The sequence below is a fragment of the Pelodiscus sinensis genome, chromosome 23 (genome assembly GCF_052426305.1).
Source record: "Pelodiscus sinensis isolate ZL-2025 chromosome 23, ASM5242630v1, whole genome shotgun sequence".
NCBI lineage: Eukaryota > Metazoa > Chordata > Testudines > Trionychidae > Pelodiscus > Pelodiscus sinensis.
In genome coordinates this window covers 26,956,996-26,982,825 of record NC_143074.1, presented here as the reverse complement: position 1 = coordinate 26,982,825, position 25,830 = coordinate 26,956,996, and the positions used below count along the sequence as shown (strand labels likewise).

Genomic DNA, 25,830 nt, shown 5'->3' with positions numbered 1-25,830 from the left:
GCGAGAGCTATGCTCTCTGGTCCTGGCATACCTCTGCTGCAGCTCCTTCACCTTGCTCCAGACCTCCTCCTGAGTTCAGAGGTGACCCCTCGTGGCCAGGCTATCAGCCATATATATTGGCGTACCGTCTGAAGCGGAAATCCTGTAGGATCTCCTACTCAGCCCATACCTCCAGGAGAGCTCCAGACCAGGATGGCACATACATTTTCCTGCCCCTGGCATGCTCCCTGTGAGGGCAAGTGGGCTCCTGGGGGCTTGTGGCTGCAACATAGTGCCCAGATGTGTGGCAGTGGTAGCCGCACAGTGAGTTGCAGTTTCCAGGGCCAGCTTCCTGCCACAAGGCCTGTCCCGGGTATCTATGACTGCTGGGAGACAGGAACTATAGAGTTGTGATGAGAGTGGATTGAGTGGCAATCAGGGCACCTGTATTATTTCCTGGAGGCCTCTTTTTTCAAAATAATTCCCTCTTCCGCATCCACACATTCCATTTTCTGAAAAAGCTTTGTCGGGAAAACCCTTATTCCTCACACAATGTGGTTTACCACCATTGGAAAAAAGCACTCCGTTTTTTTGACTTTTTCTTGAAATAATGCAATCACAGTGTGGACGCAAGTATTGTTTTTCCGGAATAAAAGACGTTATTCTGGAAAAATGCTGCAGTGTAGACGTACCCTTAGAATCACAGAACACTAGAACTGGAAGGGACCTCAAGAGGTCATTGAGTCCAGTCCCCTGCCTTCACGGCAGGACCAAACACTGTCTAGATCATCCCTGACATGTTTCGGTCTAACCTGCTCTTAAATATCTCCAGAGATGGAGATTCCACAACCCCCCTAGGCAATTTATTCCAGTATTTAATCACCCTGACAGGCAGGAAGATTTTCCTGATCTCCAACCTAAACCTCACTTACTGCAATTTAAGCCCAAGTTTTGTTTTCTAAAAAGACTATTTTAAATATTTAAATTAAAAAGAAAACAGTAACATAAAAGGAAACTGACTGCAATTTCCTAAGCTCAAATGGGACAGCTTTATCTCTTCTCTCCCCCTTTTCTCCACACAACAAGGCCACATCCAAATCTTGCTGCTTTCTTTCCCCATAACCTATTGAAAACCTCAAACTCATCCAGTTCTGAGACAGCTAAATGCAACTCTAATGCTTGCGCTTGCCCGGATCATCTTCTGTCTTCACTACTGCAATATCATTCCCTCAGACCTGTGCAATTATTGCACTACCCCCCATCCAGTCCAACCGAAATGCTACTATAAAAATCATGTTCCTTGTCCTGGTTGACCACATTCATCCCTCTCTGAATACCTATATTAGCTCCATGCAAGAGATAAGGTCCTGCACCACCTCAGTCTTCTTGACAGCCTCCTATGCACAGCTGGGCTGCATCAGCCACATCAGTGGTTCTCAATCTTTCCAGACTACTGCAGCCCTTTCAGGAGTCTGATTTGTCTGCTGTACTCCCAAGTTTCACCTCGCTTACAAAAGTAAGACATAAAAATACAAAATTGTCAAAGCACACTATCAGAACACAACAATGGCCATACCGAGTCAGGCCAATGGTCCATCTATCCCAGTATCCTGTCTTCCTATAGTGGCCAATAAAAGTGCTTCAGGGTGAACAAATAAAACAGATAATCATCAGTTTATTCCTCTCCTTTCACCCATTCTCAGCTGCTGGTAAACAGAGGCTAGGGACACTTCAGTGCATGGCTTTGCATCTCTGCCCATCCTGGTTTATAGCCACTAATGAATCTATCCTCCATGAATTTATCTAGTTCTTTTCTACAAGTCTGCTGTAATCTTGACCTTCACAGAATCCTCTGGCAAGGAGTTCTACACATTGACTGTGCATTGTGAGAAGAAATACATTCTTGTTCATTTTAAATTTCCTCCCTATTAACAGAGAAACTGGAGCCACCAAATGAAATTATGAGGAGTAAATAACACTTCCTTATTTACTTTCTCATCACCAGTCATGATTTTACAGACATGTATTCACATCCACCTCACTTTAGTAGTTTCCTTTTCAAGCTGAAAAGTATCAGTCTTATTAATCTCCCCTCATGTGGAAACTATTCCATACCCCTAATCCTTTTTGTTGCCCTTTTCTGTACCTTTTCCAATTCCCCCTTTTTTTTGGTTTTTTTTTTTGTTAAGATGGGGAATCACATCTGCAAGCAGTATTCAAGACGTGAACATAAAGATGGGGAATCACATCTGCAAGCAGTATTCAAGATGTGAACATACTATGGATCAGTGTTCTTTCTAATTTTTATGTCCATGTGCAGAATGGATTTTGTCACTATGGAGATGATATGCAACACATCACCTCCATATACTTGCGCATAAGAAAACTAATTCTGCACATAGGAGGATAGGGTCATAATTTAAAATGATCTGGACAAACTGGAGAAATGGTCTTAGGTAAACAGATGAAGTTTAATAAGGACAAATGCAAAGTGCTCCGCTTAGGAAGAAACAAACAGTTTCACACATACAGAATGGGAAACAACTGTCTAGAAGGAGTACTGCAGAAAGGGATCTAGGGGTCATAGTGGACCACAAGATAAATATGAGTCAACAGTGTGACGCTGTTGCAAAAAAAGCAAACATGATTCTGGGATGCATTTACAGGAGTGTTGTGAGCAAGACACGAGAAGTCATTCTTCCACTCTACTCTGCGCTGATTAGGCCTCAATTGGAGTACTGTTCTCCAGTTCTGGGTACCACATTTCAAGAAAGTTGTGGAGAAATTGGAGAAGGTCCAGAGAAAAGCAACAAGAATGATTAAAGGTCTAGAGAACATGACCTACAAAAGAAGACTGAAAGAATTGGGCTTGTTTAGTTTGGAAAGGAGAAGACTGAGAGGGGAAATGATAGTGGTTTTCAGGTATCTGAAAGGGTGTCACAAGGTGGAAGGGGAAAAATTGTTCTCCTTGGCCTCTGAGGATAGGACAAGAAGCAATGGGCTTAAACTGCAGCAAGGAAGGTTTAGGTTGGACATTCAGAAGAACTTCCTAACTGTCAAGGTAGTTAAACACTGGAATAAGTTGCCTAGGGAGGCTGTGGAATCTCCATCTCTGGAGATATTTAAGAGTAGGTTAGATAAATGTCTATCAGGGATGGTCTAGTCAGTACTTGGTCCTGCCATGAGGGCAGGGGACTGGACTCAATGACCTCTCGAGGTCCCTTCCAGTCCTAGTATTCTATGATTCGATGATAGTTGGTGAATTATACTATCTGTTTTTTCAACTGCAGATGAGGCCAAAGAATCTGACCAATCTCTTTTCAGCCTAGCAAGCCTGCATCAGAAAATGCATAGACCTTGTAATATATCTGGAAAAAAAAAAGATTTAAAAGATTTTTAAATGTACCCTTTTTGAAGATGGACACAGAGGCAAAATCTGCTTTGCTTTAGCACTGCAAATCTAGTGGCATCATTAACCGAAATTTAAAAGTGACATCTCATGATTAAAGCAAAGAAATGGTTAATGAAAAAAATCTCCATTTTATAACCATGTTTTCACTTAAAAGACTAGAAAGTTACTGTACTTCTTTTAAAGCCTGTTCTACTTTTATTTTAAATCCAAAAAATGGTTACTTACTTTCTCATAACTGTTCTTCTTTGAGATGTGTTGTTCATATCCATTCCAATCAGGTGTGTGTGCATGCTAGGAAGCAGGAAGATTTTTCCTTTAGCAGCATCTGTTGGGCCAGCCTGAGCATCCCCTGAAGTGGTGCCATTATGGCATCTAATATATAGCCCCACTGACCCACCAACCACCCAGTTCTATTTTACCATCAGTTCCAGAGGGGTCGGAGGGTGCGTATTTGGAATGGACATGAACACCACATCTCAAAGAACACTTAGGAGGTAACCATTTTTCCTTCAACTACTTATTTATGTGCATTCCAATCAAGTGACTCACAATCCTAGATTCAGGAGGTGGGGGTCAGAGTCTTGCACTAATTGGAGCACTGCTGTTAGATGGGTCTGAAACATCTGGCATGTAAGGCACTCTGCTCTCAGCTTTCTGACATTGATGTGGAGATCTAAATCAGCCTGAGATCAGAGATCTTGAATCTTGAGGCCCCCAAGATGGGTATCCCATCCCAAATGGGATGCATCTGTCACTAGTGACTGGGATGGCTGTAGAGTTACAAAGGAGAACCCCCGAGCAGGTGTTGATGGGGTCTACACACAATAGTAAGGAGACAAGTACAAGGAGTAGCAGGGTGATGATCATATCTAGTTTGTGTTGGGCTGCTTAATACACTGACACTAGACACACCGGGAAAAGCTGGAGTCTGAGTTTGGGGTGTTGCGCCACATAGATACAAGCGGGTATGTGTCCAAGAAATTTCAAGGAGTTGTTTGCTATGGTAGTGGGAAAGTATCTGAAGCTCTGACATCTCGAATCTGGTAAACTTGTCCTTGCTTGTTTCAAGTCCAGAACTGCCCCTATAAATTCTATCCTCTGAACAGGGGACAGGATGGATTTTGCTTCATACAAAGGCAGACATAGGCTGTTGAACATGGATCTGATAAGGTGATTTTGTGCTTCTACATGGGATCTGAAATGGTCCTTGATCAACCAGTCATCCAGTTACAGGAACACATGCACGTGGCACCTATGTAGAAATGCTGCAACAACTGTCATGCAGTTTTTGAAGACCAAGCAGCATGACTGTGAACTGGTAATGGGTGGTGTTCACTACAAACTTGAGGTATTTGTTGCCACAGGTCAAGAATGGGCCTGAGACCGCCACTGGCTTTTGGTATTAATACTGGGAGTAAAAATTCTTGTGCTTGGAGTTCCCAGGGAGTCTCCTCCACTTCCTCTAGCAATAGCAGACTCCAGATAAGGAGCTGCTCATAAGAAGGGTCCGTCAAGAGATGTGGGCAAGGAGGGTTAAGGGCGAAAGAGTACAGAACTGGATAAAGTATGCCTTGTCCACCATGTAGAGCACCCATCGGTCCGAAGTAATACTGAACATACTGGTAAAAAGGAATAGTCGGGAAGAAAAGGTACGGTGGGTTGGATCCAGTGAGATATCTCATGCACTATCCTCAACTGTGCCTTCAAAAGGCTTGTTTTGGGTTTGAAGAACGCTTGCATTGGCCAGAGGATTGGTGCTGCCACTTTCTCCCACCACATTTTCCCTTGCAGAAGCTGTCTTGGCAATTTGGGAACTGATACACCCTTGAAGAAGGCTGAAGCCTGAAATGCCAACATAGTGTGGCGAGGGTAAGAATACCAAGGAACTTTAGAATGGCCTGCATGTCTTTCAAGCTAAGAGCCTATGCTCACAATCTTTTAAGTGTCCATTAATGAAAACTTTTAAAGATATGGCACTTCTTTTTCTGGTGCCTCTCGCTGAGACAATTTAAGCACTCAGTGTGGGGATTGCTGTTTGGCATAAGCTTTCCACAGTCTTGGCAAGCTTTAAATTCTGGGGACCAAGACATGCCCCAGTGAGAGCAAAGAAGAAAAGAGGGAGAGGTGCCCGCTAACTTCTAAAATAGCTAATATGACTAACTAAAGAACTATAAGCAAACAGGTAGTACACTGCTAATGGAGCCAGTCCCATGGGTCTCCACACAAGCTCCCCCACCTCCCAGTTGCCACTCAGCATTTTTAAAGTGACAGAGCAGTGGCTGTCAGGGCTGAGTGGCAACGGGGCAAGTGGGAGAACTTCTGCTGAGACCCCCACGGGACTGGTTGCCACTGCCCTGTCCCTTTCAGAATGCAGAGGGGCAGTGCTGAGGAGGGTTGTCCTGAGACCCGGAGAGGGACCAGAGACTGAGCCAATGTCTTTGTGCACTGGTTTCTCTCTTCCTTTAAGAGTGCAGAGCTGGGAGAGGGGGGTGAAGGGTTGCACTGAGACCTAGAAGTGAGCGCTGTAACTGCCTTCCCCTAATGACTAGTTGAGAAGTCGATGGAAATTCCAAGGACTATTTGACTAGCAAATTAATTGCTACTTAATATCCCTATAAGGGAACAATCTGGCTTCCATATGTTCTAGGTAATATAACTGCAAGAATTTTTTAAAATGGGGATAACATTTCTCAAACTATTGTCTGTCATGCAAATGTTGGACACTAAGGGTCTTCAACATGGCCATGCTGCTCAAAGTTTTTCTTTAAGGACAAAAGTAGGAAGCAGAACAGACTTTTAAAACTATAGCAACATTTGGCAAAATTACAAGGGAAACAAAAATTGAAAAAAAATGGTTACTTACCTTCATAACTGTTGTTCTTTGAGATGTGTTGCTCATGTCCATTTCACTTAGGTGTGCGTGCGCCATGTGCACAGACAGTCCGAGAGTTTTTCCTTAACGATACCCATCGGGCCCCCTGGAGTGGAGCCATTATATCAGTGCATATATACCCCCGCTGACCCTCCACCCCCTCAGTTCCATCTTGTCGGAATCCTTCGACACGGGGAGGAGGGTGGGATGTGGAATGGACATGAGCAACACATCTCGAAGAAGGAGTTACTCACCTTGTGTAGTAAAGGTTTTTTATTCTTCAAGTGCTTGCTCGTGTCCATTCCACTTAGGTGACTCCAAAGCCAAATCCCAAGAGGTGGGGTCGGAGCCTTATAGAGAGAAGGACTGCAACACAGCCATACCCACAGCGGTATCTTCCCTGGCCTGCTGCATTATAGCATAGTGGTTCACAATGGTGTGCAATGACAACCAGATAGCTGCCCTGCAAATGTCTATGATGGGCACCTGAGCAATGAAGGCTGTGGAAGATGCCTGGACCCTGATAGGTGGAGCTGGAACCTGTAACCTCTGTCAGCTCATAGCATTCCTTATTGCAGAACAAAATATGCTGGGCTCACACAGGCTGGCCCTTCATCCTGTCTGCTATGGACACAAACAATTGAGGAGACTTGCAGAAAGATTTGGTCCCCTTCAAATAAAAAGCTAAAGCATGTTTCACATCCAGAGTGTATAGAGCAGGGGTGGCCAACCAATTAGAGACGAGGAGCCAAAATAGTGGTGGATCAAGTGTGAAGAGCCATGTACCCGGTGGGTGGGGTGCAAAGGGGGGAGTTGTTGAGCAAGAAAATAACAACAACAACAACAACAAAACACCACGCCGTGGGAAAATAGGTGCCAGTACACTCTCCCGGGGCATACCATCACAAAAAAAGCACTGGGAAGGGGTGAGAGGTGCAAGCTCTGGGAGGGAATTTGGGTGCAGGAGGAAGTAGAGAAGAGAATGCTGGCTCAGGGAGGGGGCTCCAGGCTGGAGAGTATTGGGGTCAGGTGGAGGGTTGGGGTGCTGAGCAAGCCGCAGGCTTGTGGCTCAGAGGATGCAGGAGCTTGGGCTGGGGTTCATGAGAGGCTCAGGGTAGGGAGGCTGGGAGTATGATGGGCTCAGGAAACAAATTTGCAGTGTGTGGATGGTGCAGGAGTGTTGTGACTGAAGTGGGTGTGCAGGAGTTTGGAGATATGAGAGGCTCAGGACAGGGGGTTCCAGTGTAGGATAGGCTCAGGTTTGGAGTCTGGGGGAGAGCACGCTTGTGAGGAAGCGAGAAAGGTATGGGTGGTAAGAAGGAACTGAGGGGGTGGACGGCCAGCAAGGGTATATATGCACCAATATAGTAGCGCCATTCCAGGGGCTCCCCTGATGGCCCGACAGATACCACTAAGGGAAAACTCTCCAACAATCCGTAAACATGGCATGGACACAAGCAAGTACTCAAAGAAAAACTGTTCGTTCATATTAAAATCCTGGCTTTTGGAATAGAACAACATAACTAACTCCTAACTGGGAAAAGTGAAATTATGAGTAGGTCCATGAAGTATAAGATAAACAGCATAAACTTGTACAACACAACAAAGAGTTTACTGAATTACTATTTTACAGATGCAGAAGACCTATTGCTTCATTTAGTCCAGCCCCCATAGCAAGTGCATGATTTTCCTTAAAGTATTATGACAGAGCCATTGTGACACCATATTTCAAGTTAGTTCTGCACTGAAAGCTGAAGCTCAATTTTTGTTTTGTCAAAAAACAGTGCATTTACAATAACTATTTATATTCTACAATATGGAATGGGAAGATTTATAATGTAATATAATGAAACAACTATTTGTGTTCAACAACATGGAATAGAAGAGGAATTCAAAATGCAATTTTGACATATTCCCTTAGTAACACTACCTGCATCCAAGCCTGGGATGGAAAATAATTTTGTTAGCCCATTAGCATTCACGTTGTGTTGGAGACAGTGGTCTTCAACCTGCACAGTTTTTGGAAGACTAGGACTTCTGTGAAACTGCTTAGCCCACTTCTAAACCAGATGAAAGATTTCATGAAGAACAGGAACTTCAACAAAGTCCCCACTGGTTTAATGAAAATCATTGTGTGTGTGAAAAGAATCACTGCTATGGCAAAAATCCTGGTTGTCAATAAACTTTTCCCTGGCATAAGAGCTCTTTTGAATCTACTAAACTAAATACCTGATTTTTCAAATCAAAAATTAAAAATGGCTTTTTTTTAAAAAAATTGAAGAATCTTCAGAAACCTAATCATTTTCATTGTTAACTTTCAAGATTTTCAACCAGACCTACCACTCAGCATGCAACAGGATCTTTATCAGAGGAGACCCCAGATCCTTGACAGTATTATAGTAAGAGTACACTATAGTTCACAGCCTTACTCACCAATTTTGAACATTTATTTAATCATAAAGCAGGCTTGGACATAAAATAATACTCTAAGTAATACCTTCTAAACTGATCATGTAGGATAAAAACAGAACAGATGAGTTTGTTTTCTCAAGGAGACATTTAAAATACACACACAAAAGATAAATTTAAATTAAGAAACGTATAATGTAATACAGGCAGTCCCCGGGTTACATGGATCCGACTTACATCGGATCCCTACTTACAAACGGGGTGAAGCAACCCCGCACTAGTTGCTTCCCCCCAGCAGACCAGGGAGACGCGGAGCGGCTTTTCTCAGCAGACACCTCAGCTTGAGAATAAAGGACTGAGGGAAGTGAGGTGTGGGAGAATAAAACTGAGCTCTGGAGAAATGTTTAGCTAGAGTTTCCCCTACAATATGTACCAGTTCCGACTTACATACAAATTCAACTTAAGAACAAACCTACAATCCCTATCTTGTACGTAACCCGGGGACTGCCTGTATAAAGAAAAATAATGCCACTGGGTTTAACAATCTTAAATTACCTCACAAGGCCATTATAAGGAACTGAAAGGAAAAACGTGTGCTGTATAGTATAAAAGACTCTTACAAAGAATAAAAACACGACCTTGGATCAGGGCTACTCAACATGCGGCCCGTTTGTTTGCAGCCCACAGTGCAATTTGGGTTTATGGTGCAGTTTGGGTTGATTCATGTTTTAGCAGTTAAATCCCTGGACTGTTGTGAAGCCAAAACAAAAAAAAATAGTCAATATAAAGGCTTCTGTTGAGATGCATTTTAGTAGTTAAAACCCTGAATTGTCATTGTTCATTAAAAGTGCTGTAATATGGGTGGAAATCAGGTAAATATTGCATTTTATTAATACCAGCAGAATTGACTTAAATGGGCCCTGTGTATTATGTAGTCTTGCCTTAATCTTTGTATTCATGTCTGTCACTGTGAAAAAAGCTATTTGCATATATTTGCATGTATATATGCAACCACACTTAAGTTGCAGCCCTTGGCATGAACTGTATGTGTCATTGTGTCAAATTTGAGTAGCCCTGCCTTAGATGATCATTACGTACAGCAGCTTCCAAGAACAGATCCCAAGAAAAAATAGCTTTACAGTATGAAGTGAAAATACATATGACACCAGTTGATATTTTAAACCCCAATACATTTCAAGACAAACTACATATTTTACCTGTAGTATATTATTTTCCTAAAATAGCTACTGAATGCCTTCTTGCATCCATATCTATGTGTTTTTACAATTTGAATACAAAGCTGTATGGTAAAAGGTAGTGCCTTTTCATGGAAGATTGTATGTTTTGAAATTTGGTTTTCTTTTTACTCAGAATGAAAGCCAGAAAAATTCAAAATTCTCTATCAAAGGAAAAGCCCTGAGGCCCAACTCTGGGTTGGGTGGCTGTTTATTTTTATTTGAAAAAACTATTTCAGTAAATAATCAGTCAAGTTAGATTGATTTAAATCTATCAACAAGTTACAACAACCGTCAAAAGCATAACAAGAAGGGCTTTTTGTATAACCTATGAACATTCAGAAGTACAGCATTCAAACTTAACTTTACAGTCAAAAACCATACTGTTCCTGAAAAACCAGGCTGGCATGCTTCATGGCAGAAAGGTTTTCTGTGGAAGCCAAAATAAGCTGCAACTTCTACTTTGACACAGTAGCTAACAAAATGAAAATAAACATTGAGTCTGTACCTCAGGAGTGGTGGAGGTGACGGTCACATTGGCCATGAGGCCATTCCTTTTATACATGCTCCCCTCAAGATGCAGGAAATTTCAGCTCAGCCACCACTGGTGACCAACATGATGAATGGAGAACTCCTGCAAGGCAAATATGTTTATAAAAAACTGCTTTAAGGGATTTCCTTATTCTCTTATGAGAGAACAGCCACATGTGTGGAACAAAAAGATCATTGTGTCTTAGAGGAAGAATTCTCTGTGAAGCAGAACATCAAAGAGGGTACTATGTGACTGTCATAATAGCATACTAACACTCTTTTTAAGTCAATGTTGGCTTTTTCCTGAACTAAGTATGATCCTTATAATTAGGTTTAGATCTAATAAGTCCACATTAAAAGGCATGCACGAAAAGCCTTAAGCATCCCCAACCTACTCTGAAAACACAAGAACATAGAAGATGCACACTAAAAACTAACCTAAGTAGCAACACTTTTCCTTCCACCTTACCTTACATTATCTAAACACCAATTACATGACCAACAGAGCTTCAGAAAACATATCACACTTTCCCACACGAACAGTGGTTCTCAAACTGTTTGGATGTAGACCACCTGGATCAGTGTAAACATTTCCACAGACCACCAGTTGCTAATGGAAACTCGCCATTAATTATAAAATTACACCCGAGCCATTTTGATAGTGCTGCAGCTAGGGAGAATGGTTTAATTTAAATTATTAAACAGATTAACTGCTTTAACTTTCTCATGTTAGTTTATCAAACTTCATTTTAAATGAAGTAAAATATTAATTTATGTTCAGCACAAAAGGTTTCAATGTTTTCTTTATTCATGGCCAGGGTGGGAAAATGTTTTTGGTCGGGGATTACAGACCCACAGAAAAATCAGTTGGGGACCACATCTCCAAAACCCCTAACCCTCACTAATGTGGCCCCCAAGTGAGACACCTCACTCCTCTGGTGCGCCAGCCCCACCAGGCAAGGGGAAGGGACAGAGAGGACCGAGGTTCAGGGCTTCCCATAGGCCAGATTTACTTTTTCTGGGGTTCCAGAGTTAATGGATTTTATAGACCCCCTTAGGCTCTGAGGTGGGGACAAAAATGAGGGGTTCAGTGTGTGGGACAAGGCTGCTAGTGAGTGGGAAAGGGATGGGAGTGCAAGATCTGGGCAGGAGGTAGGGTGCAGAAGGCGGGAGAGATTGTGAGGTCTGAGTGGGAAGTAGAGTGCAGAAGCAGACTGGGAGTAGGGTGTCTGACTGGTGGGGGACGGGAGAGCAGGAGCAATGGTGGATGCAGGAGCAGGGTGGAGACATCTGTCTGGCCAGGGCCAAGGGTGCAGGAGCAGGCTGGGGATAGGGTGTCTGGCCAGGAGGGGAGGGTGCAGGACCAAGGGAGGGTGTCGGAGCAAGTTGGGGGGGTGATCTTGGTGGAAGGAGAAGAGTGAGGAGGATTCGGGTGCAGGGATCTGGGCATGAGGGGGGACACTTACCTGGCTTTGTGCCCCCTTGCAGTGGGAAAAGCCTCACGAGTCACTGTGCTGCTGTTTCCCCAGCAGGATGGGTAGGAGGAGGGAGCTCAGCCCCACCTTCCCCTACACAGCATGGAGCCCGTTCAGCCGGGATGCTGCAGCACGAGCTCAGCTTCCCGCTAGGAGGGAATAGTGGGGGAGGTGAAGAAAGCCCATTGAAAAATTAGAATTGTTTTCAGAGAAGTCTATGTGACGCCTCCACAAACAAGTCTCCTGACTTTGCAGAATGTTTTTTAGCTGTCTTGTGGACATCAGCATAATAGTTCCAGCCTTGGAGATGCCTTTAAAAACATTTAACCTCCTACTAGCCTATGGTCTCCAATTTCTCCATTGTCTCCCTCCCATGCTGAACTGTGTGATCAACTAAGTCTTCTCCCACCAGCCCCCAAGAACTGCTGCCTGTCACTGGAACCACCTTTCAGGTTTCATTTCGAGCCACTCTCTTGCCACTGAGCTCTATCATCTGTGGATGCTTTACTAATTGCAACTGTGAATACCCTGGATGGGGAGCCAATCAGATCAAACACGGCCACTGCCATATTACATGTCCTTTTGCTCAGCTGCAGCCAAACAAGCAGGGACTGGAGAAGGCGGAGGCGATGGCAGGAAGCCAAGGTGGCTCCTGGCTCTGTCAGAGGGACGTGGACAAGCCTCCTGAAAGCCCACTGCATCCCACAGTCTCCTGCAGGCATGCCCCCTCCCCACAGCCCAGGCCCTGGCCCTCCCCAGCAGCTACGGACAGTACTGAGACCCCTGCCGCGCGGCAGGTCCTGCCTCTCCCCCACCTCATGCACAGCGGCACCGTGTGAGTGCAAGGGTCCCACAGTGCATCACCCTCTCCCTGGGTTGGGCCGCACCTTCTCAAAGTGCATGGCCCAATGGATCAATGGCCAGGTCGGAGTGGGGAACACCCTGCAGTGCGTGCACAGGATGGGCAGGTCCCATCACGGCAGGCACGATGCAGAGGGAAACTCAGGGTCAGCAGCTCCTTGCTAGAGAATCCCACGTCTAGGCCGACTCCTAGAGACATGGTAACTGGAGGCATGAGGAGGTGACAAGAGGCTCAAGTCTGCTGCTGCTCCAGATTGTGAGCACAAAGGATGAGGTGGAGTGAGCCTCTTTATTAGGCTCTGGTGAGGCCACATCTGGAGTACTGTGTCCAGTTCTGGGTCCCCCAATTACAGGAAGAATGTGGATGCCCTGGAGAGGGTCCAGCGGAGGGTGACCAAAATGATTAGGGGGCTGGAGCATATGACCTACAACAAGACGCTGAGGGAGTTGGGTCTATTTAGTCAGCAGAAGAGAAGAGTGAGGGGGGATTTTATAGTAGCCTTCAACTTCCCTAAGGGAGGTTCCAAAGAGGATGGAGAAAGGCTGTTCACTGTAGTCATGGATGGAAGAACAAGGAACAATGGTCTCAAGTTGCAGTGAGAAAGGTCCAGGTTGGATATTAGGAAAAACTATTTCACTAGGAGGGTGGTGAAACACTGGAACGGGTTACCTAGGGAAGTAGTGGAGTCTCCATCTCTAGAGGTGTTTAAGTCTCGGCTTGACAAAGCCCTGGCTGGGTTGATTTAATTGGGATTGGTCCTGCCTTGGGCCTTGATGGCCTTCTGAGGTCTCTTCCGGTTCTATGATTCTATGATAAGCCTTGCCCGAGGCACGGGGCCATGGACAAGCCCCAATGAGAGCCTGCCATGTCCCATGTTGCGCAGGGTATGGAGGAGGGACCACCTGGGAGATGGCTGCAGACCACTAGTGGTCTGCCGACTGCACTTTGAGAACCATTGCACTGACAAATCCCATCCTAACTGTCTCAGTGCTCTATTAATGTCCACTCAAACAAGCTCTCCTGTGTCCCCGGAAAGTCAACAATTCAGTGTTCTTTAGACTCCAAGGGTCAAAGCATTCCTAAGAAATAAGGCCTCTACACAGAACACTATTGTCAACAGCCTCCTTCTTAATAAGGAGGATCATAAGAACATAGAGGAAGGATGAGCTCCACCTGAACCAAAATGGAACCAGATTCCAAGCACCTAAAATTAAAAAGGTTGATGAGCCGTTTTTAAACTAAGGGCTATGGGGAAAGACAACAGAAGCAGAAGAGCAGGTAGTTCTGACAAAGACATCCTTTAGGAGAAGATCTATTAATGGAGATTAAGAAAAGGAGAATGGAAGAGGATAAAATATGGGTAGGATCTAATGAGAGTCAAGTGGAAAAAATTCCCATTAAAAAACATCATGTAATGTCAGACAGCTAAAAAGTGACACATTTTTAAAATGTTCATATACCAATTGTAGAAGTCTGAATAATACAATGGGTGAACTATAGTGCCTCACATGAAATGAGAATACTGATATAACGGGTATCACAGAAACATGGTGGAATGAGGATAATTAAGGGGACACAGTAATATTAGGATACAAACTGTATCATGAGGACAGAACAGATCCTGTTGGTGGGGCAAAAGCACCATATATGAAAGAAAGCATAAAATCAAATTAAATAAAAATCTTAAGTGAATCAGACTGTATCATAAAACCTCTATGGATAGCAATTCTATTCAAAAATAGTAAGAATATAGCACTAGAAATATATTACTGACCACTCAACCAGGATGTTGCTAATGAATGAAAAATGATTAGAGAGGCTATTAAAATAAAAAACTCAATCATAATGCAGGATTTCAACTATCCCTATATTGACTTAGTACATGTCACTTCAGGACAGGATGCAGAGATAGAGTTTCTTGACACCTTAAATGACTGCTTCTTGGAGCAGCTAGTCTTGCAACCCAGAAGAGGAGAGGCAATTCTTCATTTAGTCCTCAGTGAAGTTCAGGATCTGGTCCAAGAAGTTAATATAGCTAGACTACTTGGTAACAGTGGCCATAATGTAATTAAATGTAACATGCCTGTGGTAGGGAAAACACCACACAAGCCCAACACTGTAGCGTTTAATTTCAGAAAAGGGAACTACCCAAAAATGAGGTGCTTACTTAAACAGAAATTAAAAGGTACAACACAAAAAGTGAAATTTCACAAGCTGCACAGAAACTTTCTAAAGATACCAAAACAGAAGCTAAGCTTAAAATGTATACCCCAAATTTAAAAAAAACATAGTAATTAAAAAAGTACCACCGTGGCTAAACAGCAATGTAAATGAAGCAAAGGCAAAAACCCTCTTAAAAAGTGGAAGTTAAATCCTAGTGAGGAAAATAGAAAGGCACCTCTTGCAAATGAAGTATAAAAACATAATCAGAAAGGCTAAAAAAAATTGAAGAACAGCTAGCCAAAAACTCAACAAGTAATGATGTAAGCAGGATCTGAAGGAATGCTTCGCTTAAAGCTAGTTGAAACGGGGAAGAGACCCTGGGTAGGTCTATGTAAACACAGTTTATACAGTTTGCTCCGTGGAGCCGGTTCCCCACGTGTATCAGCTCCCATCTGTCCCTATCCCTACCCCACACTGCTGCCTCAGATAGAGAAGCAGTAGCGCTGGGGGGGGGGGGGGGGGAAGAGGGAGAGAGCACCTCATGTGAGCTGATACCTGCGGGGAGCTGGCTTGAAAGCCAGCTCCCCACGGCACTGGCTCCCCCTCCCCCAGCCCTTTGCTACTTCTAATACAGAGGCAGCGGAGGGGGGGGGGTTTAAGGGGAGAGAGGTGTAGTCAATAAGATTAATGGATAAGCCTAGATTTATTAGTTAATTATGTACTACCGATGCTAACAGACATTCCTACCAGATACCTCTGTAATATTTGCCTCTTCAGCCCCAGGGTAATGGCACTGGAGCTGGCAGCAGCCCCAGAGCACTCTGACATCAAAGATGATTGGGGAACCCCAGAGTTCTCAACTGCAGCAGCTGTTGAGGGAACCTTGCAGCTGCCAGCTATGGGACCTAGAAGTCCTGTATGGGTGACCCTCACAACACTAAGCTGTCATGGGCAGCAGGGGTACCCTGGCGCACTCAGTCACAGTGAGCAGTTGGAAAACCCCATATCTCTGAGACACCAAGAGGGACTTAGGAGACCTCAGAGCCACTGTTCAACACCACCCCACACTCACCCTTACACTTTTTTTTCCAGTTGTTTTTAGTAAAAATCACAGGTAGGTTACAGAATTCTGTGGTTTTTTAGTTACCTGTGACCCGTCTGTGACTTTTACTAAAAATAACCAGGAAAAAATCTTAACTTTAAGCATGTGCTAATAGAAATTTAGATCCTAAGGAAAGGAAGACATGAGAACAACAAAACAAAGACACTGGACTTCAGAAAGGCAAATTTTCAACCAATTCAGAGAAAGTAGGCAAGGTCCCCTGGAAACACCAATTAGAAAGAAAAGGAGTCAAAAGGCAATGGCAGTTCCTAAAACATATAGGCTGTGTCTACACTGGCATGAATTTCTGGAAGTGCTTAAAACAGAATAGTTTTCGTTATAATTATTTCCGGAAAAGGAGCGTCTACATTGGCAGGCTGCTTTTCCGGAAAAGCGTCTGTGGCCAATGTAGACGCGCTTTTCCGGAAAAGAGCCCCGAGCGTCATTTTCGCGATCGGGGCTTTTTTCCGGAAAAGACTACTGGGCTGTCTACACTGGCCCTTTTCCGGAACAGTGTTCCGGAATAAGGACTTATGCCCGAGCAGGAGCAGAATAGTTTTTCCGGAATAGCGGCTGATTTTGTACAGTAGAGCATCGTTGCTTTTCCGGAAATTCAAGGGCCAGTGTAGACAGCTCGCAGCTTATTCCGGAAAATCGGCTGATTTTCCGGAATAAGTGGCCCAGTGTAGACACAGCCATAATGTTACAGGCTCAAAAGCTATTCCTATGTAGAGGAACAATAAGAAAAGCCACAGGAGGCCAATGTGGCTGCAAAAGAGCTTTTTAGCAATCTAAAAATAAAAAAGGCTACATACAGGAAAGGGAAGGAAGGGCCCATCACGAAGAAAATACACACAGGAATAGAGCAAGCACGTGGGGGAAAAAAAAGTCATGAAAGCCAAGGCAAAGAATGAGTTACAGCTAGCAAGAAATGTTAGAGACAATGAGAAGGGATTCTAAAAATGTCAGACAAAAAAGAAGTATCAGAGACGGCATGGTCTGCTGCTCAGTGGAGAAGGTAAGCTGGTAACATAAGATAACAGGAAGGCAGAATTGCTCAGTGCCTACTTTGTTTCAGTATTCTCACAAAAAATTATACGTGACTGGATAACTAGCGAAATTATACGTGACTGGATAGTGAGGGAAAGGGAGCAACTGCCCAGGGGCCTGGTGATTCAAAAGGGCCGGGGAATCCCATCCGCTGCAGCTACTACTGAACTGTGGGCCCTTTAAATCATCAACAGAACTCCAGGCAGTACTGACAGCTGGGGGTACCAGAGTTCTGGCAGGGTAAGAGCTGGCTGTCCCTGCCCCTTCCACCCAAGTTCCCGCCCTTTCAAGGAGTGCAGACTTGGGCCTTGCCCCAATTTGTCCAGGGGTCCAGCGAGCAAGGCTGGGTACTCAAGGAATTAGCTGAAGACATTTCAGAGTCAGTGACAAGAATATTTGCAGACTCATGTATTACCAGAGAAGTTCTGGAAAACATATTGCCAATATTTAAAAAGGGGGCAAAGGAAGAGCCAGGGAACTATATACAACCATGACTTGGACATCTGGGAAACTACAGGAGCAATATATTAAAAAAAATCTATTTATGAATAACAAGTACAAAGGAGTAATCACCAACATTCAGTATAGATTTACTAAGAACAAATCATGTCAAACTAGCTTGATTTCCTTTTTGGACAGAATAACTGGTTTGGTGGATGAGGGAATGCAATGGACATTTTAGGAAGGGGTCAATTTAAACTGAATCATAGGACTAGAAGAGATTTCAAGAGGTCATCTAGTACAGTGCCCTGCATTCATGGTAAACATCTGTCAGGGATGGTCCTATCTAACCTGTTCTGAAAAATCTCCAAAGATGGCGGTTCCACAACCTCCCTAGGCAATTTATTTCAGTGCTTAACTGCTCTGACGGTTAGGAAGTTTTTTCTAATTTCCCTTACTGAAACATAAGTCCGTTGTTTTTTGTCCTATTCTCAGAGGTTATAAGAATATTTTTCTCCCTCCTCCCTGTAACACCTTTTTAGGTACTTGAAAACTGCTATCATGTCCCCTCTCAGTCTTCTCTTCTCCAGGCTAAACAAACACAATTTTTTCAGTCTTTCCTCAAAGGTCATGCTTTTTAGACTTTTTAAAAGTGTTATTGTTGCTGTTCCCTGGACTTTCTCCAATTTCTTCACATTTTTCCTGAAATGTGGCATCCAGAAATGGACATAATGCAGCTTAGGCCTAATTAGCATGGAGTAGAGCAGAAGAATTACTTCTCGTGTCATACTTACAATGCTCCTATTAATAAACCCCAGAATGATGTTCACTTTTTTTGCAATAGTGTTACACTGGGTATGTCTACACTACAAAGGGTTGGGTTTTTTTCGGAAAAAAGGTAGTTTTTCTGAAAAATCTTCACTTACATCCACACTACAATCGCGTTTTTTCGGAAGAAAATCGAAAGAACAGAGGGGTTTTTCCAACATTGGTAAATCTCTTTCTATGAGGAAGAAGCCTTTTTCTGAAAGATCTCTTTCGGAAAAAGGTGTGTGTGGATGGGGAAGAGGGAGTTCTTTCGAAAGAAGAGAAAAGAGGAAAAAGCACAGGTCCCCTGGTGGCCACTCCGTCCATAGTAACCACAGCTTAAATGTGAAGTAGTGTCCATTCTGTGTGGCTGCTATCTTCTGAAAAAGCAGATCACTTTTTTGATGTGCTTTGGCAGTGTGGACGCTCTCTTTTGGAAGAAGTTTTTTTTGGAAGACCTCTTCCGGAAAAGCTTCTTCTGAAAGAAGCCTGCAGTCTAGATGTAGCTACTGTTGATTCATACTTAGCTTGTGACTCACTATGACATCTTTATTAATGACCTAGATATGGGAATAGACAGCATAGTGCTCAAATTTGAAGATGACACAAATCGGGGGTAGAGGCATTGCAAACACTGTGGATGACAGAGCTAAAATTTGAAGGGATCTTGATAAATTGGCAAATGGGGCTATAGACAACAATGAAATTCAGCAAACACAAATTTAAAGTGCTGCACTTAGGGAAGGAAAACCAACTTTACAAATACAGAATTGGGGATAACTGGCTCGCTAGCTGAACAACTGGCAAAAATATGGGAATTGAGATAAATCACAACCTCAACACGAGTCAACAGTGTGATACTATTACAAAAAAAAAGGAAATGTAATTATAGGTTGCATTAACCCAGGCAGAGCATGCTAATTACGAGAGATGATAGAACTATTCTGTGTAATGCTGGTTACGCCTCAGCGGGAATATCATGTCCAATTTTGGTCAACGTATAGAAAGGAGGTAGAGAAAATGGAAAGGATGCAGAGCTGAGTAACAAAGATGATCAAAGGGATGGATCATAAGCCAGATGAGCAAAAACTGAAGGAACTGGGTATATTTAGTTTCGAAAAGGGAGATTAAGAGAGAAACATCATAGTAGTCTTCAAATATTTAAAAGACTGTCATAAAAAAAGTTGTGTTCTCATTTGCCACAGAGTGTAGGACAAGACACAATGGATTCAAACTACAGCACAGTAGCACTATTATTAAATCTAAAGAAAAACTTCTTAACTGTAAGAACAGCTTAGCAATGTCATGGAAGGTTTTCAAAAGTAGGCTGGATTGCCTGGCATGGATGGTTTAGATGCAACAAATCCTGCATCTTGACAGAGTGTTTGACTATATTGCCCCTGCGGTCCTTTGTAATGCTATGGTTCTATGATTCTAAGTCAGTACAGAATAATGAACTTGCATTTGTATCACTGAAGATCCTACCAAACAAATGATGGGGTGCAGTATACAGTGTAGTTATAGCCATGTAAAGCCCCACGATATTACAGCAGCAAAATAGGAGAGGTAATACTTTCTATTAGAACAACTTCTGCTAGAGAGAGAGATAACCTTCTAAGACACACAGAGCTCTTCTCTGTAAGTGGACTCTGCATATTAACAATGAGGCTTCCACCGCCAAGTCTATAGAGCATGTTGATAAATACTTGGTTACTTAAAATACAAAAATAGTCTGGTAGCACTTTATAGACTAACAAAACATGTAGATGGCATCATGAGCTTTCATAGGCACAGCCCACTTCTTCAGATGACCAGAGTGTTGGATGTCCAGGACAAAAATAAATAAGGGAGAAGGGAGCAGGGGTAGAAGAGGAAAAAATGAGGGTGGGGACAATAGGCAGTGGATAAAAAAATATCAAGGGGAAAGCTGAGCTGGAATGTAATAGGAAAAACAAATAGTCTATAAGTACCTAAGACTGGATAGTCAAAACAGACAGATAAAGATAATTAATTAGCAAACAACAAATAGTCTGGTAGCACTTAAAGATTAACAAAACATGACATGCATCTGACGAAGTGGGTCTTTGCCCACGAAAGCTTATGCTCCAACACTTCGGTTAGTCTATAAGGTGCCACAGGACTCCTTGCCGCTTTTGCAGATTCAGACTAACACGGCTACCCCTCTGATACTTGAAAACATATAGATGGTATCATGAGATTCTACATAGACAAAAAAACATTGTCGACGTCATTGTTTGGTAGGTTGATAATGACCCAGCCAGTATCTTTATTCAAATCATAGGTTTGAGAATCGAACTTGTGAATGAAATGTAGTTCCAGTCCTTCCCTGTGTATTTGGCTTGTGGAATTGCTCTGTAACAAAACAGCTACTTGAAGATCTGTTAATGCATGCCCAGGAAGATTAAAGGGTTCCTCAACAGGTTTTTGTATGTTCCCTTAACCGATATCTGAGTTGTGCCCATTAATTCTTTCCCGTAAGGACCATCCAGTTTGTTCAATATATATTGTAGTGGGGCACTGCTGGCATTTGATGACATAGATTAAATTACTGGATGTGCAGTTAAATGAGCCTTTGATGTGGTGGTTTATGTTGTGGGCTCCAGTAATGAATTCACTTGTATAGATATGTGGACAGAGTTGGTACCGTGGCTGATTGCAGGGCTGGGTTCCTGGATGTTTATGATGTAGCTGTGTAGCATGGTTACTGTAAGCGAAAATAGGACTTTCCCCCAAAGCCTCAGAGTGAGGGATCATTTTCCAAGAGAGGTTGTAGGTTGTGGATAATGCGTTGGAAGGGTTTGAGTTGTGGACTGTAGGTATTGACAAGCGGAATTTAGTTATTTTCTCTTTTGGGTCTGTCTTGAAGTAGTTCACGTCTGGATACTTTTTTGGCTCTGTCAAGTTCGATTCTCACACCTACGGTTTGAATAAAGATACTGAATGGCTGGGTCATTATCAACCTACCAAACAATGAAGGCAACAATGGTTCTTTGTCTATGTAGAATCTCATGATACCATCTACATGTTTTGTTAATCTTTAAAGTACTACCAGAATATTTGTTTTTTAAATTTATCCTGTACAGACTTTCGCGGCTACCCCCTGAAACTTGGTGACTTGTACAAGAGCACCATCTAGTGACAAAATAATCGAAGAGCATAAGTTAAAAAAAAATATTTGAGAGACATATGCTAAATAATTATCGTAGCTAAGTACGTGTACCGTAAATAAAGGTGTCTGGTAATTCTGCATAGTATGTGCTACTGGTTTCCATCAACTGCTAGCCCCACCGGCTGGCTCCACTCCGAGCTGCCAGCAACCTCTGCCACTGGGCCTCTAGTCCCTTAACATCTGTGGTCCTGTTGGACCACGGATGTTGCTGAACCAGAGAGTCCTGGACCACAGAGGTTCAACCTGTATTAGGTGAACTGAAAAATACTATTACTATTGTTTTTTACAGTGCAAGTATTTCTAATAAAAAATAAATATAAAGTGAGCACTGTACACTTTGTATTTCATGTTATAAGTTAAATAAGTATATTTTAGAAGGTAGAAAAATCTAAAATATTTAAATAAATGGTATTCTATTATTTATCATGCTGTTAAACAATAATAATTAATCTTTTAACTCACCTGACAATCCTGATTTTTATTAGTTTTACATGGTCAAGTATTTTTTCAGAAATGATAAAGCAGTTTAGCATGTAGAAAAAAAAAAAATAGAATCACAGAATACTAGAACTGTAAGGGACCTCAAGAGGTCTTCAACTCCAGTCGTCTGCCCTCATGGCAGGACCAAGCATCATCTAGATCAGGGGTCAGCAATATTTCACAAGTGGCAAGCCAAGATTTAACTTACCGTAAAATCGAGAGTATAATGTGCACTTTTCCCCCCGTTTTTTTAGGCTCAAAGCCAGGGTGCGCATTATACATAGGAGCAATTTTTTAAAGTTTTAAGCTCCCCCTCCCCTCCACACAGAAACTTTCCCACTGCAGCGCCCTGGCTTGCTGCCTGCCTAGTTCTCCTTCAGGCTGTGCCTGGGAGTCCTCAGGGGTCCCCGCAGCAGGCACGAGCTCAGCGCGGCACACAGGCAGCTGTCCGCTGCGCACATGTTTCCCAAGCAAGCCTGCAAGTAGGAGCAGCAAGTTCTTCCCTCCCGCTCTCCTGCAACCTGGGGCCACCTCCAGGTCCCTGCGGCAGGTGCGAGCTCAGCACGGCGCACAGGCAGCTATCCGCTGCATGCGCATTTCCCGGGCAAGCCTGCAGGTAGGAGCAGCATGTCCCTCCCTCCTGCTCTCCTGCAGCCGGGAAGCGGGCAAGGCTGGGCTTGGTGCTGGTGGGTCAGCTCCTAGCTCAGCAGGGCAGGCTGTGTTGCTGCCCACAGCACCCAGGCAGAGACCAAGAAATTCTGGACTTCAGAAACAGGTTACCTCCCATTTTCCTGTACAATGGGGTGCGCATTGTACATAGGAGTTCAGTTTTTTCATTATGCTAAGATTCTAAAGTCAGGGTGCGCATTGTACATAGGTGCGCATGACACTCGTGATTTCACTTCTATTTATGGGTGTGCGTGCCATTGATTCTTTTTAAAGTCAATAATAGTCCTACTTACATTTTAGCAGCTTCATTAATCTCTCTCTGTAGCCTCAAGTGTGTGCCACATCCTCCTTCACTCCCCTTCTGCCCCCACATCCCTGTGTCCCCAGTGAACACACCTACAGGGCAGCAGCACTGGGATTCGCAGCCCCCTAGGAGCAGCGCTGGAGCGAGAAAGGGCTGGGAGGGCAGAGTCACTTCCCTGCCCAGCCCAGCACTTTGGCAGGAGCTCGCCCCTCACCTGTAGCCTTATGCTCCAGAACTGGGGCAGGCAGAACTAAGGACTGTCCAGGGTGGGCTCCAGCTCCCAGCCAGGTGTAGCGGAGCGCTGGGGAAGGGTTTACCTGCCCTGAGGGAGCAGCCATGCCTTAGCCCAGGCCATAGAGCCCCACAGAGATGGCTTCAACATGTGACTGTCTGCACCACCCCAATCTGCAGAGCAGCCCCAGCCCCACCTCCTGCAGGAGGCAGAGCCTGTAGCAGGGGGACTGGGGTTGTTAACCTCTTAGCTCCTGGAAGCTGCACGCCTAGAAATTAAGTGTTAAAGTGATAAATCCCTGAAAGCTAAATGGAAACTTTTTAAAGAAAAATAAAATTAGACTAACTTACCCATATTATATGTCTCCAAATTTAAATCCAGGTATTCAAAAACAAGAGTGGCATTGCAACATGTAATTTCTGAAAGTCAAATAAAGGTACATTTCAAATAAAAGTACTTTTTCAAATTTACACATGCACAATCACACTCTTCTGCAGACTTAGTTCTTAATGGTATTTAAAATCTATTATCTTTGAAAACAGATTATTCCTTACACAATACAAATCTCAGATAGCCAAGTTTTCTATCTTAAATTCTATACTGCTTATACCGGAATTTTTATATGATATAAAATTCACTACTGGGAATTTACAACTCTTTCATATTACTGGAGTATTAAAAAATCTAATACTAGATTTCAGAACATATTATCTAATGGGATTTATTATTTTTATCTTAATGTTAATCTATTTTACTTCAAACTTCCTATATTTTTCATGACAGGTACTATTTAGAACACATTCTAAAAAAGAGTCTGAGAGCAGGAATACATGTTCTGCCAATGTAAAAATTTGGGAAGCAGCTCAACCTCTTTTGGCCTTCCCAAAGAAGTACAGCACATCACATATGATACAGAGGCAACTGAAATCAACTGCAAAGATTTTTCACTTAACACTTTTATAAGGTCAGATTTTCCTTTTGATTCTTATATGCAACAAAATATATACACGGAAGAGGAGCACGGTTATTTAATCATCAAGAGAAGTACTTTTCAGCTAGTGTTTCTTTTTTCACAATTAACTGAGGAATGATTCATTCTTAGGGATTAAAGACATGTGATTTTCAGTGAGGTGAGATCTTCATGTACATTACATAAAGCCTTCGTGCTGCTTTTATGGCTGCCTTGTATGAAGTTAAAAAAATTATGAATTCTTCAACCAGAGCAAGTCATTACACATGAGGCTGACTTTTCAACATGCAGAAGAGAAGGATAAAAGGTTCATGGAGTCAGCTCACTATAGCACAAATCTATCACTACAACCTACACTGGAAAATGATCCCTCACTCCCACAGGCCTTGGGAGACAGGTCACCCTCCCCTACAGACAACCCCTCCCCACCAATCTGAAACAAATCTTTTCCAGCAGCCACATATCACCCCTCAGGTACATCTCCCAAGAACCTACATCTGCAACAAACCCCGTTGCCACTAAGGATGTAAAAGACTAAACGACTAATCGACTATCCAATAAGCATCAGTTGTGATATGGTACTGGGGTTGCTGTTGACAAAACAGTACCCCAGAAAGTAGGTTCTTATGACTTGCCCACCAGAGAAGTGATTGAAGGACGGATTGTGGTGGAGTTACCAATCTGTGAAGATCGTGTCTGGTGCAATTGTACACTAGTGTCAGCCAATACTGAAGGACACGGAAGTGTAGCCTGGTGTAACATACCACATAAGTGGTGGTGGCCATGTGACCCATGAGTCTCAGGCAAGTGATGACCTGGACAATGGGGCTGCCTTAGATGATCTGAATGAGTTCTTGGATAGCCTCGAATCTCTGCAGAGGTAAGTATGCCCTGGCTGTTATTGAATCCAGCTGAGATCCTATAAATTCCAGTTCTTGATTCGGTTGCTAAATTGACTTTTATTCATTGACGAGAAGTCCGAGGGTAGAAAGGATTGTCTGGTGATGCGAATCATATCGAGTATTTCAATAGCAGTGCGGCCCTTGAGTAAACAATCGTCCTGGTATGGGACTATAATAATTTCGCATTGATGTAGATAGGCTGCAACTACCGCCAGGATTTTTGAGAATACCCTGGGGGCAGACGAGAGGCCAAATGGCAGGACTTTGTACTAGTAATAGTCCGTGCCGACAACAAATCGTAGGAATCGTCTGTGTGCCGGATGCATTGAAACATGAAAGAAGGCATCCTGGAGGTCGAGGGCAGCAAACCAGTCGTCGCGATCTAATGCGGGAATTATAGCAGCTAGTGTGATCCCCCTGAATCGTTGTTTTCATAGGAACTTGTTCAAATAGCAGAGGTCTAGTATCGGTCGCCATACTCCTGACTTTTTCCTCAGTGAGGAACTAGTGAAAGTAAAACCCTTTGCCCTTGAATTCACTCAGGACTGGTTTTATTGCCCCCTAGTGAGAGCAGATGGTTGACCACGATGCATAGCAGGGACTAGTGAGATGGATCCCTGAAAAGGGACGGGGTTGGAGGAGCGGTAGGATGAATGGTGATGAAGGGGATGGTGTAACCTGATCGAACAATTTCCATCACCCATTTGTCCATAGTGATTTTGGCTCATTGATGGTAAAATGATTT

General features: G+C 43.4%; 1 protein-coding gene across 9 annotated transcripts in view; it reads right to left on the bottom strand.

Moving 5' to 3' along the window:
• Positions 1 to 25,830, bottom strand: part of RALGPS1 (Ral GEF with PH domain and SH3 binding motif 1) — a 412,834-nt gene that overhangs the window by 368,974 nt on the left and 18,030 nt on the right. For 7 of the 9 annotated variants that reach the window (XM_075905764.2, XM_075905763.2, XM_075905761.2 and 4 more), the window contains 2 exons: positions 23,564 to 23,632; positions 10,416 to 10,541 (listed from right to left, as the gene is read on the bottom strand). In XM_075905764.2, coding sequence (XP_075761879.1) covers positions 10,416 to 10,472 — 57 coding nt within the window. In that variant the 5' untranslated portion in view covers positions 10,473 to 10,541; positions 23,564 to 23,632. The remainder of the gene's footprint in view (positions 1 to 10,415; positions 10,542 to 23,563; positions 23,633 to 25,830) is intronic. The other 2 variants (XM_075905762.2, XM_075905757.2) reach the window with 1 other exon arrangement.